We start from the raw sequence: 19,462 nt of genomic DNA, 5'->3' as shown, positions 1-19,462 counted from the left end.
ACTAAGATGGATTTGGAGTGAACACTGGCTGACTAAGAGTTCTTGATAATTTTTACAATGGTTGGGACTGGGCTGTTCTTATAGCAATCGGTACGTGCTCGTATGGGCTGGATGCGGTTGTAGTATGCTAATCCTACTACATTTGGTAACCGAACATTTATTAATTACGTCGAAATGAATACACATTGCATTACTTTTTTGAGATACTGTACATAGCCCTAAGACGATATGCATTGCCTTAAAATTATTAAACCTGTCCCTGGGTGATTTTGATTGCCCAAGGAAATGATCAGTATTTCAAGATGATGTACATTTCGCCAAGAAACGTACGTTGTTTCAGAACAGAGTATATTGGTTCTGAAACACGTACAGTACTCCAAGAAAATGTTCAGTGTTCCAGAACAAGGTATCAGTATTATTATTATTGTAATTGTCATTATTATTATTATTATTATTATTATTATTATTATTATTATTATTATTATTATTATTATTATTATTATTATTATTATAATTATTATTATTATTATTATTGTCGTTGTCATTATCATTATTATTATTATTATTATTATTATTATTATTATTATTATTATTATTATTATTATTATTATTATTATTATTATTATTATTATTATTATTATTATTATTATTATTATTATTATTATTATTATTATTATTATCATTATCATTATCATTTCATTATTATTATTATTATTATTTTTATTACTTTATTTTTTTATTTTTTTTATTAATTGCATAGACATCCTTTGGTTTCTAAAGGGTAATAACACCAATTCTACTACATTTATCTTTATTCAAGAGCAGACAAGTACTGGATAATGAAGAGAGAAAGACATACAAAAGGAGAGAGAGAGAGAGAGAGAGAGAGAGAGAGAGAGAGAGAGAGAAAACAACAATCAAAAGAGGTTGGCTGGTTGGCAGGCTAGATAGAGTCAGTCAGTCAGTCAGCAACACCATAACAACACCTTGCTCCCTCAGTGCTGATGAAGGATCCTCTACACACCACACATACCCTACCACTGTACAGTAAACCTCGTCACCGCGGAAACTAGTGACGAGCTTCCCTCACTCCCACCCACCCCCCCCTTTTTTTACGCCAAGTTTCCTCTCTAGAAGGAAATGACATATTTCTCCCACGAAAATATTATTTCCTGAACACAAATATCCACATCATTGTCAAGGGGAGATTCTGTGTCCTTTGTCTTTTCTGATATAAAATATTGATGAGACTCACCTTCTTGTTTCTTTCTGAATAGCTAAAAATAAGTCTTTGTAAGGGTGTATCCATCAATGGTCTCTCACAGCAGGAGGATTATATGTCATCGTGATTCTCGCTACTGCACATAGTTATCAGAAAGTTTTTTTTTTTTATTAACATTTACAAATAATTATAAAATGTTTGTTTGTTGTTGTAAGATTTGTGCCGATGCTGTCCTCAGATAGTAATGCAGCTGTTGGCCTGGAGATCTGTGCAGCTGTTGGCTTGGAGATCTGTGAAGCTGTTGGCCTGGAGATCTGTGAAGCTGTTGGTCCTGGAGATCTGTGAAGCTGTTGGCTTGGAGATCTGTGCAGCTGTTGACTTGTATGTTGGTGCACTTGCTGACCCAGGAGATCGGTGCATCTGCTGACCCTGTAGATTGCAGCAACTGCTGACTTTGTAAACCGGTGCAGCTCCTGGCCATGGTAACTGTTGCAGCTGCTGTTTCTGGTGATTACTGCAGCTGCATTTCCGTGATGTTTCAGCTGCAGGCCATGGCTGCTGGTGATGATCTACTTATCTGAGATGATCTGAGCCAAAATGTAAGAAAGGGTAAAGAGAGCCAACATTATAAGGGAACACGGTGTTAATAACCTTCTGAAATAATATTTTTTTTACCTTGCCGGAATGCATATCACAGGTCCACTTTACGCCTTCATCCGAGAGTTGAAGCAAAGTATCTCAGTCACACAAAGTTTATATATTTTGAATTTAAAAAAATCGTCAACATATCAGTGAATCTATAGGGTATGATTTGCTAAGGAAGATCGAGTTGCAAGTAAACTTTAAATGACGTTGTAGTGCTGGTTTAGCCTCGCTGGTTCATTTATCTCTGACACATTCATACTGTCTATATTTCAGTGTAATATCTGTATATTGAAATAGTCATTTTCCGTGTTACAGGTGAAGCCTTCAAGATCTGTACTACGGAACGTTACGGTGTGCCAACACGAATTAGTATTGTAGAACTCTATATTAAATACGTCTCTGTTGTTGAGAGTCAGAGTGCATTCAAAAGGGAATTCAACACAGAGATGTTCCGAGTCATAACACCATTCTCTCCTTCATCAAAATATTTTATGTAGAAGGTAGCGACTGTTCATCTGAGCACGTGAGACGTCGTACAGTGAGAACACAAGAGACAAACACTGCCGTAGCTGCAGGAATTGACCGAAGGAGTGGATCTGTCGCCCCACAGCAGAAAGTGGTGTTGGCACACAAGTCTCGGGCGTGTACACCTCCAGAACCTTCCATGGTCATACAAGTTCCGTGTTGGCACATCATAATGTCCCATAGTTCAGAACTTCAGGGCTTCACCTGTAACGCGGAATAATAGTTATTTTAATATATCTCATAAATGTATATACTCAGGGTACGAGACTCACCTGAATCCTGACTGTTTAAGTCTGAGGACCCGACAGCTCTGACGACTCGGGAACTACACCGAACTCTCCCGCTGACTGGAGTTGATGTCTTCAGCCCTCCCGAGAGGACTGGCCAGCGGGCCGATGGGGAGGGGAGACTCATGGTCGGGGTTGAGGGCCACGGTGGACGCCGACCCGCGTCGTGTAGATGAGAAGGAAGGAGTTACCCGCTCTAAAGACAAAAGGTCGTTCCTGCCCAGGCTAAGACGGTGGTGGGCGTAGGAACGTGAAGGAAGACCCTGAGCATATGATGAGGAGGAGCCCATATCGCGGGAGTAGGACTTGGGAAGTGTTGTAGTAGAGAGGTGATGAGCGTAAGAGAGTGGTAGGAGGGACTGTCCCCGGGGGAAGGAGGGGGGGGTAGGGGTGTAAGACATGTCACGGGGGTAGGTCAGGGGCGCCTGCATGGACGACATATCGTGTGGGTATGACGGGGAGGTGGGTGTGGAAGACATGTCGTGGGGGTAGGTTGGGAGGGCATGACTTGAAGCTAGGTCGTGGGGGTAGGTGGTGGGTTGCATGATGCAGCCCGTGGGCGTGGAAGCCACCAGCGAGCGGCCCAGCAGCAGCAGTGGGTCGCCCTCCCTCGTGGGCAATGAGGCCTGCAACATAAACTCGGGGTCAGAGTCACAAACATGTAGTCAGCAACATAAACTCTTGGTGAGCAGCACAAAGACACGATCACCATTGCAAACACAATTATGTGGTCAGCAACACAAACATCATATTGGAAGCGTATACATATGATCAACAACACAAACACCTGTCATCAACGCAGATATTAGTTATATGCAATACAAACAGTTATGAACTTTTTTACACAGTCGCACGTGTACTCGGATCTCTGCTTAGCTATGCATTAATTGTGGGACGTTACACAGCTGTACGTTCACTGGGGGACGTTACACAGCTGTACGTTCATTGGGGGACGTTACACAGCCGTACGTTCACTTGGGGACGTTACACAGCTGTACGTTCATTGGGGGACGTTACACAGCCGTACGTTCACTGGGGGACGTTACACAGCCATACGTTCACTTGGGGAAGTTACACAGCTGTACGTTCACTGGGGTACGTTACACAGCCGTACGTTCACTGGGGGACGTTACACAGCCATACGTTCACTGGGGTACGTTACACAGCTGTACGTTCACTTGGGGACGTTACACAGCCATACGTTCACTGGGGTACGTTACACAGCCGTACGTTCATTGGGGGACGTTACACAGCCATACGTTCACTTGGGGACGTTACACAGCTATACGATCACTGGGGGACGTTCCAAAACCGTACGTTCACTGGGGGTATTCTACACAGACGTGAACGCACTATTGATTATCGGGAGCTGTGGAGGGAGGGGAAAGACACAGAGCCCCCCTTAAGGAATCTCACAGAAATTATTTGCCCGATAACAGTCGTCGTGGTGACGGATATTACGGTGCGGCCTTCTCGCTCTCAAAGGCTCATAGGCTATTTTTTCCCCAAACTGGAAGTGTGAGAACGCATCTAAAAGTCTTTTTTTAAAAATTGCAATATAAAGTTTATTTTCTCTAGGGTCCAAACGGTATACATTACTTCCTAAGCAAATATGAGAGAACGTATTTTACTACATTACTTAAGTTGCAACACAAAGGTGAATTCTTAAAGGATCGTAACATAAATTTGTTCTTTGTTTGGTGAACCGAGAACACATGTAACTGGTCCATTTCCATTACGGCACAAAAATGACTCTACAACTGCCTTGGGACAATAACGTAGGTGTATGAGTTATCTTATCAGCAGTTAATGTAAACATCTTACTATATGTATCTAAAGTGACGTGAAGTAGTCAGTATGTCAATGTGGCCTTCTTTAGTAGCCATATAGATGTCGTTTCCGGGTTGTATAGTGGTCAGTATCTCTTCTCCGGGTGTGTAATGGTCAGTGTGTCTAGTGCCTCGTGTAATGGTCATTAACTGTGACAATTCAGGTGCAAAACGAGAGTTCCTTAAACATCTTTATATCAAAATGAAAACCGGGGAAGTTAAACTAACAATATCCACAGATAATGACTGAAGTAACATTGATGAAACAGTAGATATTTACACTTACATGTTCATTCCCCTTCACTTTAATACGTCCTTCACCACCATTCTTCCATCTCCTTCTTGGTCTTTCCCTCTCCCTCTCCCTCTACCATCAACTACGTCGAGTATATACATTCTCAACCCATCTTCCACTTCCCATTCTCTTAGTATTTACACACCACCTTAACAAACTCTTATTATCTCTTTGTCCAACATTATTATTTATTTATTTTTCACTCCCTCATCTCCATATTTCTGTATTTAATAACCTGTTCATTCTATTCATCCCATAAATGTCTCTAAACCACATTTATTATTATTATTATCATTATTTTTATTATTATTATTATTGTTTTATTATTATTATTATTATTATTATTATTATTATTATTATTATTATTATTATTATTATTATTATTATTATTATTATTATTATTATTATTATTATTATTATTATTATTATTATTATTATTATTATTATTCTTGGTTTTGATTTACTTCCTCTGATCTTTGTATTATGTAGTTGCTATAGCAGACATCTTACCCTAACCTAACCTTCCACCGTTTGTTAATTTAACCCCGGGCCTCCTGTTCATTACAAGGGGTGGACCTGATGCATACATACACCTTGTTATAAAGCTCAACTATCTAGGGAGTCTTTGTTGGTCTGCTGTCATCCATTTTCTATCTGCCTATATGTATATCTATCTACAGTATCTATCTATCTATTCATCCATTCATCCATCGTTCCATCTATCTATCTATCTATCTATCTATCTATCTATCTATCTATCTATCTATCTATCTACACACACACACACACACTCTGCTATTCACCCACATGTCATAATATTTAACACTTCATTCACTCTCCACACCTGTGTCCTCATTAACCTGGTAAGGTGAGATTGTCAAGACTATTTCACCGTAGCCCCTGCAACTCTCTCTCCCTTTTATATCTCCCCTAATGACCCTATTTCCACTTACTTTACTTTTTTTTTATTTCACTTTCAAGAGCAACAGCTGCGTATGAGAGCCAACGATGTAAAGTCGTTTCTGAAGATCAATCAATCGTCAGTTTAATGTTCCAGTGTAACCTGTTTTAGTCCCTCCACCCCCATCCCCTCTGACTCCCTACATGACTATCCCCTCCTCCCCACATTACTATCGCTTGCCACCCCACACCACTATCCCCGCCTCCCCACACCACTGTCCCCCCCCCACACCACTATCCTCCTACCCACACCACTATCCTCTCCCCACACCCCCCCCCCACACACTATCCCTCCTACCCACACACCAACATCCCCGCCTCCCCACACCACTATCCTCGCCTCCCTACTACCCCTGACAAATGGCCTCACAGTTCACTCCTCCCCACCCCTCCCTTCACTTCACATCACCTGACATCCCCCAGCTGTGTATTGAACAGAACAACAGTGATCCAGGTGTTTCTGAACAGTGAACAACCAACACAGTTTTGCTCTAGTAACACACATACTTCCCTTTAGTCGTCTGTTTTTATCACTTGTGTATTTTCCCATGACCTCAGTCTGCCTCAAGATCTTTACTCACCCTACAGATTCACCATAACCCTTGAGTGCATACCCTTACACACACACACACACTCAATCCGACCTATAAAACTCGCCCACACTCTGTAACAGTATTGAGTGTATCTCCGTATCCACTTAGTTCGCCTCATAACACCCGCTTGATACACTCCATCACTGCTGAGTGTGTGTAGGAACATACACATTCGTCCATACTCTCCATCACTGTTGAGTTTATCTTCGTATACACTCAGTCTGCACCATTACACAAACCCGCACTATCCATCACTGTTGACTGTATCTGCACCGTACACACTCATCTGACGCCATAACACTCGACCACACACTGCATCACTGTTGAGTGTATCTCCACCGTACACACTCGTCTGACGCCATAAAAGTCACACTCATTCCTCATCACATACTTTCACACTCATACACACACACACACACACACACACACACACACACACACACACTGTTCCTCTCAACTTTACCTCTTACGGGAAAAGATCTTCTCAAACCAAACACCATTGTAGAAGTTGTATGATATTTTACACATCAACAGCGGCCAGAGTATTGTGTTTTTCCATTAGGACCCGACCATATATTGTGTGGTATTATTCAACAGATACATTCATATTGTCTCCTTGTGATTCTTGTAACCCAACACACACATACACACACACACACGTCAGTTGAAGGTCCCCTCTCATTCATATGTCAATTGTCTCTCAGGCTGAACTTTCACGGTATATCTAACGCAAGGAAATTATATTATATACGTTACATAACAGCCTTAACTACGCCTCTTGCCACTGTTGTTGACTTTTGATTTTCATTGCATATTCTATAATTTTTTTTGTTTGCTATACTATTTATGTTTGAGCTTCTTATGTAATTTTGTTATTTTATTTCAGTCTTCCTTCACTTTCCCTTTTCTTTTTATCTCTCTCTTCTTCTTCTTCTTCTTCTTCTTCTTCTTCTTCTTCTTTTTCCATCCTCTCCTTTCTTCTCCTTCTCTTCCTCCCTCTTTAAACTCTTGCTCGTCTTCCCCCTCCCTTACTTCTCTTTTCAACCTGTTCCTTTCATGTCCATCTCTTCTCGTTTTCCTCCCTTCCCTTTACCTCTTCTTTCTTTCTGCTTTTTCCTCCCCTCCAACTCCTCTTGACCAGCCACTCTGCCGTCATCTCCCAAATGATCACTCTTTCCCTCTCTTACTCCTGCCTGTCACGTTCTAAGCACCTCCTCCACCTGCAGCTTGCCTCCTCACGACTCAACTTTTGTATAGAATAACTTGATAAGATCCAGACTACTTGATCCGTGGAGCGAGACCCTAGAGAAAAATATTTTGCGGAACAGCTGCTGAACCTTTATTGTTGTCGAGGTTTTAAGAGGTGAGTTCTTACTTAAGCTGGTCATATCTTCTACCTTGGTCCTTGTGTGCCTATAGTGCCAGTAAGTGCCACATCCGGCCAGAACTATAGTAGATGGTTTTTGATGTCATAAGCAAAGGAGTCAACTTTTATGGTCATGGATGTGTGTTATATATTTTTACCGATCTATTGTCTGTGTTTGTCGTCCTTTTCGCTTTAAGTAACGGAGTGAATCATCCAAACAAAACTTGTATTTAATCGTGGGTCTTACTACTGACCGGTCTGTCTTTTCAAAGGATATTAGCATGACCCTTGGGGGTTATATCCTAATGTTATGTACTTTAGTTAATAATGTAATCAGAGCGCAGAGGAACAGAACGCTTAGAAGTAATGAAGACTGGAAGTAGAAATCTGATGAAACACACAACTATTATCGCAAAAAATCGTCTACTACTGAGCAATTTTTATTATAAAAATATTAAATTGGCTTTGTATATAAGTTGAGAGAAGAAAGCCTCCCACCTCACCTGTTTGGAAAGTCTCATAAAATGACTCCGTACTAAATGTAAACAGAGACTAGAACACTTGATAGAGCTGTTCACTCACTTTTTCACGGTTCACTAGTGGCTAAAGTAGGTGATTCCCCCCAGGTGACGCTGGTGGACTGAAGGTCAGCACACTGAAGCCAAATATGTGAATGTTAAGGAAGAAGTGATGTTCTGATTGGTTAATTACACGATATGTCAGAGGGGGATATTTTTACCTCTGTACAGGACGAGTAAATGGTGAAGGATGGTCTGAGAGCCAGCCAGTGGTAACTTTTCTCTACCACCCATTCATGTCTCCTGACCTGAATCCAGTTAGAACTTCTGGCTTAGGACTGAGAGTCTCGGAACATATTAATTGAACATAATCAATCATTCAAATATATGTGTGACCACTCGCCTCGTCAACGCCTTATACAACGTTCTGTGGATCTCATATCAGGGAAGGTGAACACCACAACTGGAACAGGTGGACGCTACACCGAGTACTAAAGTAAAATATATATTTTCTTTATGATAAATGAATAACTTAGGTTTCATAAACACCACCACTCTACCATATCTTCAATCACAGAAGTAGTTCTCTTTATACCAATTACTGTTATTATACCGTTAGCATAAAACTTGAACAACAGTAGTGGAAGGTGTCTCTGAATGCTGGCCCCTACCGAGGACAATCACTGCCCTGCCCGCTGGTGTGTTACCCGACAAGATGTTACCTTAACAATACACATAACAGTATTGTAAGTTTTGATTCATGAAACACTCCAGAAATGGGGAAACTCCAGTAGAATGTCGCAAGTTGATCAAATAATGAGAATGTCACCAATGAACACAACAGCACTAGACGGCCCTATATGATGTGGTTGCCTATTCTTAATTACCATCATGAGCAATATATATTCTTCCCTTTGACTTGATGTTTCCAAGAGGACAACCAACTTTAAGAAGAAGTGAAGAAAATGTCTAAATGTACCAATGTTTTTATCTGCATGATCAGTTGGTAGCCCTGCTGAGGTGTGTATTCTGCTGGACTCCTGTTGCTCCCCCACACTCCCACACACGTTTACACTCCCACACTTCTACTCCCCCCATATTTCTACTCCCCTACACTTCTACTTCCCACACTTCTAATCCCCACACTCCCACATTCCCACAATGCTTCAACACGCCCACACTACCATACTCCCACACTTCCACACTTCTGCACTCACACACTCCCACGTACAAACAATTAGAGAAAAAAAACGATAAAATTTCAAGAAAACACGAAATACCTGATGACATTCAAACAGTCATTACTACATTATGGTACAGGTAATTATCGTGCGGCTGGCAAGGACGGAATGCCATAGCGGTGTGCAGGTGAACCGTGTCTATCTGTTGTCCGAGTTAATCAATTATTCAGTTTTCATCGTCGCGTTTGACTAGCCATTTTGTTGTCCTAACCTGGCTATGGGACTGTATTGATGGCTCTGGGTTAAAAGTACAGAGTATTTTTTTCTTATTTATTACTACTACTACTACCTCTATTTCTACTACTACTACTACTACTACTACTACTACTACTACTACTACTACTACTACTACTACTACTACTACTACTTTTACTCCTTTTTTTCTTTTTTAAAACGTGACCTCCAGCCTCCCCCAATAGCCACACCTAAGCCGCCATTTTAATATCTTAAAATTAAATATCCTAATACAAAAGTAGCTACCCTAGCTGTGTTGAGTTAGTTAAGTCGCAGATCTATGCGGCATTCATTGACTGTTTCCTCAAAATCAATATCTGAGACCGTTGTCAGCTTTGGGGCCGAAGATCTCGTTCCCCTGAGGCAAAGCAATGCAGCCTTTAGCAGAGAGAAGGACAGTTCAACATCTCAACCAGGCTGCAAAGAAACTTCGGGGCTGCTGCTTCTGCTTGGATAACCCCTTAGCCAGTCTTACATAGAAACATCATGCACTTGGTCCCATCCGCCAGAGGTTGTGAACACCAGGGGAGTGAAGCTGCCTTGATGAACATTCTGAATTCTCTCCCCATAACCTCTGTTCTTGTCATTCTCGTCCTCTTGTATGCAGCATCGAGAGATAGATGAAGGTGACATGCGGCCATGGGGTCGAATATCCTGACGTCAAAGAAGGCTCGCTGTCCACGTGTCCAGATTCCTCGAGCTTCGTTGGATGTGTTGGAAGTCTTGTGATGGAGATTCTCACCGCTCAGTGAAAGGAGGGTCGGTTCCACCTTGACGTCGTGACAGATTTCCTTCATCATATTTCCTGTGAGATTTCTTACTTCGTCATGCTTCATGCATACGAAGCCCCCCTTCTTGCACACTATGGCGTGGTCAATATCGTAGGATAAGCCACACAAGCATTGGGAGGGCAAACCTTTTACTAGCCAACCATACCTAAGAGCAATGGCATTTGGAAATTTTTATTTATTAAGGCCTTTTGCCCCTATCGAAGTCCGTCATATGAACGTAACGTTAAGGAGGCTTGTGACAGCTGGCCTTCTTATTGGCGTTATAAAGCATTACTGCGCCTGAACAGCTATAAGGTCTTTAACTCTCGCTGTTAGACCACTCAAGACAGACATAGAGTCCTTTTTAGAGACTAAATTGACGACGCTCTTATTCCTGACGACTTTATCTAAAAAAAAAACATCCTAAATTTATCATCCAAGAACTATACGATTGAATTAACCTGAGCGATAATAAACAGGATAATAAACAATGGTGTCCAGGGTGCCGACATTACCATACATCTTGGTTTGTGTTTCAATTTGCTTCGATCGTTTTTTTTTATCAGCTGTCGAACCAATATCTGATTATACTTGGAACTATAGAGTAGTTTGAAATTTGCATGTATTTAACCCCTTGTGTACGGGATTCCTTCTCTTTTAGTCAAATAAAATATTAAAAAGTGGCGTCCCTGTAGTGATGGTAGTTATGGAAGGCTCAAAGATATAATAACTGCTAATGTTGTAAGTAAAATGAATTATTGTGTTATTCCATTAGTTAAAGTCTGCAATATATAAAACTGAAGTAGCAAAGTTTGCCCCCAAAATTTAATTTGATTTATATTAATTGGCAAATTCCACTGACGGAGCCGACCAAAGAAATTTCTGCTTTTGTTGCAACGGTTGTGTTATACATCACTATTAGTTTATTTCTTTTATGATAGAAATTGTCACAGCACCATTTTAAATATTCAATGACCATTTTCTTTTATTCATGAAGTGAATCCTTATGAACTGGGATGATCACATTGTACAGCCATGGAGAAAAGTTGTCAGTCCTCCGCCCCAACCATGACTCCTGAGACTCGTGTGTGTACCTGTGAATGAGAGACATCACACAGTGTTGGTCTTATATATACCTGTATGTGCAGGGAGAGCCAACCTAGTCATGGCAGTCATCTGTGGGCGCAGGATGGTTATCACACTGGGCTGGCAATCCATTAGTTCCAGTCCAGATTCAAATCCTCACTAAGTCATTATTCGAAGTACAGTTGAGCCATATTATCCCTTCCCTGGCTTGAGGAATATATATATATATATATATATATATATATATATATATATATATATATATATATATATATATATATATATATATATATATATATATATATATATATATATATATATATATATATATATATATATATATATATATATATATATAATGTGTGTGTGTTCTATCTCAACCTGCCTGTAATATCTGAGGCCAGACCCACGTGACACACACTGGTTAATTCGTTCATTCCACAGTGTACCGGACACGTCTAGAGTGATTATGTTCACATTGTCAGGACACAGTCATAATATAACCAACTCTCTCAGTTCATCACATACTAAAGAAAAACAGCTGAAGGACAAAGCTTTAAAATCTGGCCAACTGTGTGTGATGATGTGGGGATAAAATGATAATGCTAGTCAGGTGTGGGTGTCTTACCTGCCGGAGGAGCCTGCTGGGGTTCATGTAGTAGGGCCCGTAAGGCTCTTTCATCATCGGATCGTGTTGCTGCAGGTCGTACTGATGTATATCATGCTGCTGTATTTCACCCTGTGGGTCCCGATGTTGCAGGTTATTCTGAAGGTCGTCCTGCAAGTCACGTTGGTGCACATCATGTTGTTGCAAATCATCCTGCTGGTCACTGTGTTGCAGGTCACTCTGCAGGTCGTTTTGTTTGAAATCGTCCTGTAAATCATTCTGTTGCAGTTCATGTAGTTGCATATCGTGGTGCTGTAGTTCGTGCCGCTGCAGGTGGTGGAGGTGGTCGGGTTCCTGCGGCTGGGTGTCGGTCAGAGCCTCTTCACTGTACTCCTGGGTCGTGTCCTTCATCTGCTGGTCTGTTCAGAGTAAATTAATCTGTGTTATTACCTCTCACTCCACGATTACCTTTATATATTCTCACGGTGTATTGTATTGAAGGTCTAACTTAATCTGCACACTCACAGCAGACAGACAACAGACACACTCACAACAGACAGACAACAGACACACTCACAACAGACACACTCACAACAGACAGACAACAGACACACTCACAACAGACAGACAACAGACACACTCACAACAGACAGACACCAGACACACTCACAACAGACAGACAACAGACACACTCACAACAGAAAGACACCAGACACACTCACAGCAGACAGACACCAGACACACTCACAACAGACAGACAACAGACACACTCACAACAGACAGACAACAGACACACTCACAACAGACAGACAACAGACACACTCACAGCAGACAGACACCAGACACACTCACAACAGACAGACAACAGACACACTCACAACAGACAGACAACAGACACACTCACAACAGAAAGACACCAGACACACTCACAACACACACAGACAATTAAGAGATTGGTGATAATTAAAAAGAGACCAACGGGAAGTGTGGCCAGATCTTAACAGTCGTCTACATTTCATTCTTTGATGAGTTTCACTGAGAGGAGACCACCAGCCTCTTTATGACCCTAATTACTTCACAGGAGCTGACACACGCCTTTGTCTCTCTGTTGTGGCAATTCTCTCTCTCTCTCTCTCTCTCTCTCTCTCTCTCTCTCTCTCTCTCTCTCTCTCTCTCTCTCTCTCTCTCTGTTATTCGCTTTTCACTTGTCTTGTCCCCACAACAGGTAAAGATTTTTATTTTTTCTCCCTTTCATCCCACAGTCGTTTGGTATTCTCATTGTTGTTCGCTACCGAGACACTTTCCTTCAGAGTTTCCTCGACACATCCGCCGGAACTAATGCACTTAAAGATTTTTGTTGTAAAAGTAAAGGTTTTTATTATTTTCTAATGAGGATGAAACAGGTGTTGAAATTAGATGTTCTATAATTCATCATTTTTTTTTTTTTAATATTGTGGAAGTTACTTTGAATATCGTTTGTATTTGTATATGAACATATCAGACGGTTTTCAAGAAATGTGATTTTTTTATGATACCTTATTTACCATTACCTTGCAACAATAGATTTTGTTAATTTATAGACAATTGTTACGTTTGAAAACTTTTATATCATGTTTTCGTCGTTCAGATAATAACCGGAACACCTAATTCGCGGGTGTATTTTTTTTTTTTGGTCAATGAAATCAGTACAAGGAAATCCAGAAAAACACGTCTGTGATGTTATTGAAGGAATGGTTGGTATGTCGTGGCCTCCTCGCTGTTTGTCCTCTGGTGACTTGACAAAAAACATCACTGAGCAATATTTGATTTACTCAGGAACGAACCACTGAGCGATATAATATGTCCTCTATATTGGAATTATTCTGTGGTTCGTTCCTGCTAAAACCAGACGTAGTTCACTAAGAATTTTTGTCAATTCGTCGATGAGCTGAAACGTGAAGGCCACTACCTTTTTCAATGTAAATTAAAAATTCGTTTTTTCCTCGCCCCCACACAATTTGGAGTCAATTAATTGAAATGATATTCCGTGGAAATCCCGAGGAAAATAAACCATTATTAAGGCTGCAGAGTCATTCTCCGTATTTACCGCTATTTTTCTCGAACCTTCACCAACTTTGTGCTAAAGTTGTCTCGAATTTTCAATTTTTCAAGTCTTTTGAAATTTTTACTCCATCATTTCCCTGATATACTTCCTATCCTACCCTGCCATCGACACTGAACAAATTAAGATAGAAGGATAATGGGGAAGTTGTATTACGATATTAGAATATTGCCCGGCCACGCACGTCTTCCAATAATACTATATTGTATATTTTGAAACTGTCACGTAAACTGTTTATATCTCATATTATAATAAATGGATAAATGTTATAAAGAAGATTGATTTGCGACGGAATTATTAATAAAATGAAAAAAAATCTCAAAATGACTGAAAGTCTATGATTTAAAAGAATACATTATTCCTGACACATTTAACGTCAATATTTGATATTTTTTCATCAACAATAAAACTTTATATCTATCGATCTGTTTTGTGTAGCAGTAGTCTGACACTCACTAGATGAAACACTCACTAAATGAAACACTAGATGAAACAAACACTCACTAGATGAAACACTCACAGGATGAAACACTCACCAAATGAAACACTCACAGGACGAAACACTCACTAGATGAAACACTCACTAAATGAAACACTAGATGAAACAAACACTCACTAGATGAAACACTCACAGGATGAAACACTCACCAAATGAAACACTCACAGGACGAAACACTCACTAGATGAAACACTCACAGGATGAAACACTCACAGGACGAAACACTCACTAGATGAAACACTCACCATGGTTGACAGGGATCAGGTCAGGGTTTTGGTCGTCACTGTCTGGGGGTTCCTCTTGGCCCCTGAGCTGTGAGGGGCTACTGGACGCTTTGTCGTACACCATCTTCACCTCAGGCCGGGACACTCGCCGACGACGTGACTTCACCACTACCACTATTACCACACATGTCACCACCACCGATGTCACCACACCCACCACCACACCCACTATAGGCGTCAGGTTCACCATCCCTACACCTGCGAGGATACAACAAAGCACTAAAGTTAGTCGTCATTCACAACAAAGTTAAAAACAAGAAACAAAACAAAAAAATAATTGTTTGTCCCTTCATAATGTACAGCTCTTACATACACAAGAATGGTATTAATTTAACCTCAGTCCTTATGGGTAATTTCAATATGAAACACTAACACTAAAATATTATTCATTTTATACATTATTTGTTTATATCTTGAGTCTCTAACATGCACTGTCTATATCATCACATTACCTGGGCTGGTACGCTTCTCAGCCACATCCTTCAGGGTAAATATAGCCAGTCTGACGGGTTCACTCTGCCCCTTCTTGTTGACACCCAGGATAGTGAGGACATACTCGGTCCCAGCCTGAAGCCCCGCCAAATTAAACTCTGGTCGAGGGGAGGTGGAGGTGTTGGCCAGGACCCGTGGGGCCTTCTTGGTGTCGTGGCCGCGGGTATGAGCGCGGGCGTGACTGACGGAGAGAGTGAAGGTCTGGGTGAGCCCGCCATCCCACCCCGCTTGACACCTCACGCCCACGCTCGTCGAGCTGATGTTCTCTACAGTGCAGTTGTTGACAGGATCAGGGGGCGCTGTGGAGAAAATACCAGGGATCTCACTCTTGGGGAGGTGAGTCGTGGAGGAGGTGAGTCCTGGGAGGGAGGTGAGTCCTGGGAGGGAGGTGAGTCCTAGTAGGGGGTGAGTCCTGGGGGAAGGTGAGTTCAGGGGGAGGTGAGTCCTGGGGAGGTGAGTCCTGGGAGGGAGGTGAGTCCTAGTTGGGGTGAGTCCTGGGGTGAGGTGAGTCCTGCAGGGAGGTGAGTCCTGGGAGGTGAGTCCTAGTAGTGAGTCCTGGGGTGAGGTGAGTCCTGGGAGGAGGTGAGTCCTGGGAGGGAGGTGAGTCCTGGGGGACGGTGAGTCTTAGTAGGGGGTGAGTCCTGGGGGGCGGTGAGTTCTGGGAGAGGTGAGTCCAGGGGGAAGGTTCAGGAAAGCATAGAATAGTCAGGTTGCAGTGAGTCGCGAATGGTAAATCAAGATACAGTGAGGTATGGTACAGTGAGGCATGGTACAGTGAATCATGGTACAGTGAGTCATGGTATAGTGAGTCATGGTACAATGAATCATGGTACAGTGAGTCATGGTACAGTGAATCATGGTACAGTGAATCGTGGTACAGTGAATCATGGTACAGTGAATCATGGTACAGTGAGTCAAAATACAGTGTGTCGCCGGGAAGGTATAGTGAATATTTCCACAGAAATAAACATTGATAATAGGCTTAACTAAATCCCAGAGATAAAATGGTAAGTGGATTGGCTTAGGAAAACTGAGATCAAAGAGACGTGAAAAGTTTGAGAGGCAGTGTGGGAAGAGGTGAGTGTAGCGGCAGTATAGGTTGAGGAGAGGAGCTAGGAGCAGTGTAGGTTGAGAAGAATCTAGAAGCAGTTTAGGTTGAGAGAAGACTAGGAGCAGTGTTGGGTGGAGGAGAAAGGTTGACGAGCGTGTGATGGCTCAAGGCTCAACAGACGGTGATGGCAAAGGCAAAGAGTCAATTGTCTTCGTTGGAATATAGAAAAATAGATTGAAAAGAAATATGACAGAGAGGAGGGTGTTTGTAGAGATGAAAGACTCAAGTGGCTCACTTGGAATGGATAAAAGGTTAAAGAGTATAAGAGTCTATTCTAACAGAGGCTTGTGGTAGAGGAAAGAGGATCAAGAGTTTGTGTTGACAGAAGCAAAGTTCCAGTGTCTTTTTTTGGCAGAGGCAGTGTTCCAAGAGACAGTGTTACCATAGGCAGTGATCCAAGAGACAGTGTTACCATAGGCAGTGATCCTAGAGACAGTGTTACCATAGGCAGTGATCCTAGAGACAGTGTTACCATAGGCAGTGATCCTAGAGACAGTGTTACCATAGGCAGTGATCCTAGAGACAGTGTTATCAGATGCAGTGTCGTCGGAGTCATTCTTGAGATACTGGCAGGTAGTAACGGTGTGTATGACATACTCACAGGCGTGTATGATGTGATAGATGCAAGGTTGGTTCTGTCTGGAGACGTCATTGGTGGCCCAGCAGAGGAGGGATCCGTAGTCCAGGTGTGTGCGAGGTGTATAGGATACCTGGCTGACACCATCACCCAGCACCCACGTTTTACTACCAGGAATCTCCATCACTTCTGACGAGCTGTTGAACGCCCATCTGACACAGAAATTACTGTTAAACATTCAATTAACACAGTAAAACAGTAAACGCTCACCTCACACACACACACACACACACACACACACACACACACACACACACACACACACACACACACACACACACACACATCACTACTGAACGTCTACCTATCACTGAAGGAGGCGTACCTGAAGGTGGTGGGCTCTGGATGGGCCTCGACACTGCAGGTAACATTGAGTTGCTCGTGCTTCCCTGCACCGTACACCACCTTCTGACTCGGCCGACACGTGGGAGCGACTGTTTTTACCAGATAACGGAAATGCTCAAGATCATGTTTATAAAGTTATATTTGTTTGTTGTTCAAAGTATATCCAATAATTTTCACATCATGTAAAAGTAAATAACTTGTGATGGCATCGTCAGAAATAATAGAAAGTACTCACACTTGACACTAAGATGGACGGCGTTGGAGTCCCCAGAACCCTCCAGGTTGGCCGCGGAACAAGTATACTCCCCAGTGGAATCCCGACTGACTCGCTGCAGCACCAAACTCTGGTTACTTTTTATCACTCCCGCTGACACATTGTGGCTCAGCTCCAGGCCCTGGGAAGCACGGGACATACACACATTAGTCATGCCTTCAAAGTGCACCAGGAGTGTGGCGGTCGAATGGATACAGCGCTCGCCTTCTGTTCCATGACTCGGTGGTTTGATCCCCGGGCACTCCTAGTTCACCCAGCTGTAAATGGGTACCTAATTTATAACTTGGTCAAGTGAACACGGTCGAGTGCAGTATTGGCCATGCTGACCTTGTGTACCAAAAGCTTAGTATACAGCGTACTGTATCCACATTGTCCCGAATGGGGAAATGAACTTATGAATGTCAAACAACAGTCATCTCCACAAAAAGACCTCGCCTGCTTAAGTAAGTTGGGTGCACACAGCTTGTCTTCTTTCAATATTTCTAAAACAAATTACTAACTGTATTATTTAACAATAGTAGTACAATTCAACATAAATGTTGAAAACAGCATCATAGTCTCTCAATCGGTATATGAAGGCATCTGGAAAGGCCACTTAGCCATGCTGCTGAAATTACATTCTGCAGAAGCCCTTCCTACCAATCTCTCCTTACATGACGAACAAACATTCTCAGTTTTTATTTCGTGAAAAACAATATTTGGCTCTCCTTCTTTAAATGTCGGTCCTTACTAAAATCTGTTGACTGTTCTCCACTTACTTATCAACCAAGTCTCTCTGTGACTCACGTTATGAAACCACTGGACTTTGTAGACTCTAGGGTTGGCCTGGATACCACACTCGAAGTAAACGTCGTCGCCCTCCTTGATGTCCTCCATGTCCAAGTTCTGTCCAGCCGCCAAGGACAGTCTCGGTTTGTCTGTCCATGAGCAAAAACATTCATATCGACCGTCATCATTCAAAATAAACGATACCATCTGTTAACATGTGAATTATGTTTTAATACAGAAAATAAGTATATATTATGAAAGTATGCATGCAGTGAATATTGTAGGTTATACGTCTAAAAAAAATATATATATATATATATATATATATATATATATATATATATATATATATATATATACATATATATACATATATATAAACAGAGCAGTATACACACAGCGCACGTCAAGCTTGAGGACGTCTTCAATAACTTGAGCTGTCAATAGGGGGTTCTCAGCCCGACACGAAATATAAGTGTCGTGGTCTGCCAGTGTGGGTGTCAGCTGCAGCGTGGACCGGCTCACATTACCTTCTTGGTACACCTGTTGTTGATGAGCGAATAGTGGAAAACTTAATATTATGCCTATACTATATATCTCTCTATCACCCTGTCCACTTCCTATTTCCCATGTCTCTCTAAATCATCATCATTTCGCCTTTTCTAACACTCCTACTTCCACAATCAGTCACATTTTAATTTATGCACTGTGCATGCAAACAGATTACAATATTACATGTAATACAGTAGGAGAATTTATATTCTTTTTCCAAT

At 41.7% G+C, this 19,462-nt stretch overlaps 1 protein-coding gene across 1 annotated transcript in view; it reads right to left on the bottom strand.

Moving 5' to 3' along the window:
- Positions 1-797: 797 nt before the first annotated feature.
- The window catches only part of LOC121878414 (nephrin-like), a 95,606-nt gene continuing 76,941 nt past the window's right edge, over positions 798-19,462 (bottom strand). The window contains exons 8-17 of the mRNA XM_042384640.1: positions 19,088-19,232; positions 18,708-18,838; positions 17,883-18,042; positions 17,628-17,736; positions 17,267-17,454; positions 15,515-15,853; positions 15,024-15,260; positions 12,200-12,597; positions 2,665-3,305; positions 798-1,809 (exon numbers count right to left, since the gene is read on the bottom strand). Coding sequence (XP_042240574.1) covers positions 2,718-3,305; positions 12,200-12,597; positions 15,024-15,260; positions 15,515-15,853; positions 17,267-17,454; positions 17,628-17,736; positions 17,883-18,042; positions 18,708-18,838; positions 19,088-19,232 — 2,295 coding nt within the window. The 3' untranslated portion in view covers positions 798-1,809; positions 2,665-2,717. The remainder of the gene's footprint in view (positions 1,810-2,664; positions 3,306-12,199; positions 12,598-15,023; positions 15,261-15,514; positions 15,854-17,266; positions 17,455-17,627; positions 17,737-17,882; positions 18,043-18,707; positions 18,839-19,087; positions 19,233-19,462) is intronic.

Source organism: Homarus americanus, unplaced genomic scaffold (genome assembly GCF_018991925.1).
Source record: "Homarus americanus isolate GMGI-L3 unplaced genomic scaffold, GMGI_Hamer_2.0 scaffold41027, whole genome shotgun sequence".
Classification (NCBI taxonomy): Eukaryota; Metazoa; Arthropoda; class Malacostraca; order Decapoda; family Nephropidae; genus Homarus; species Homarus americanus.
Note: the sequence above shows the minus strand (reverse complement) of the source record. Positions and strands in the feature narration are given on the sequence as shown.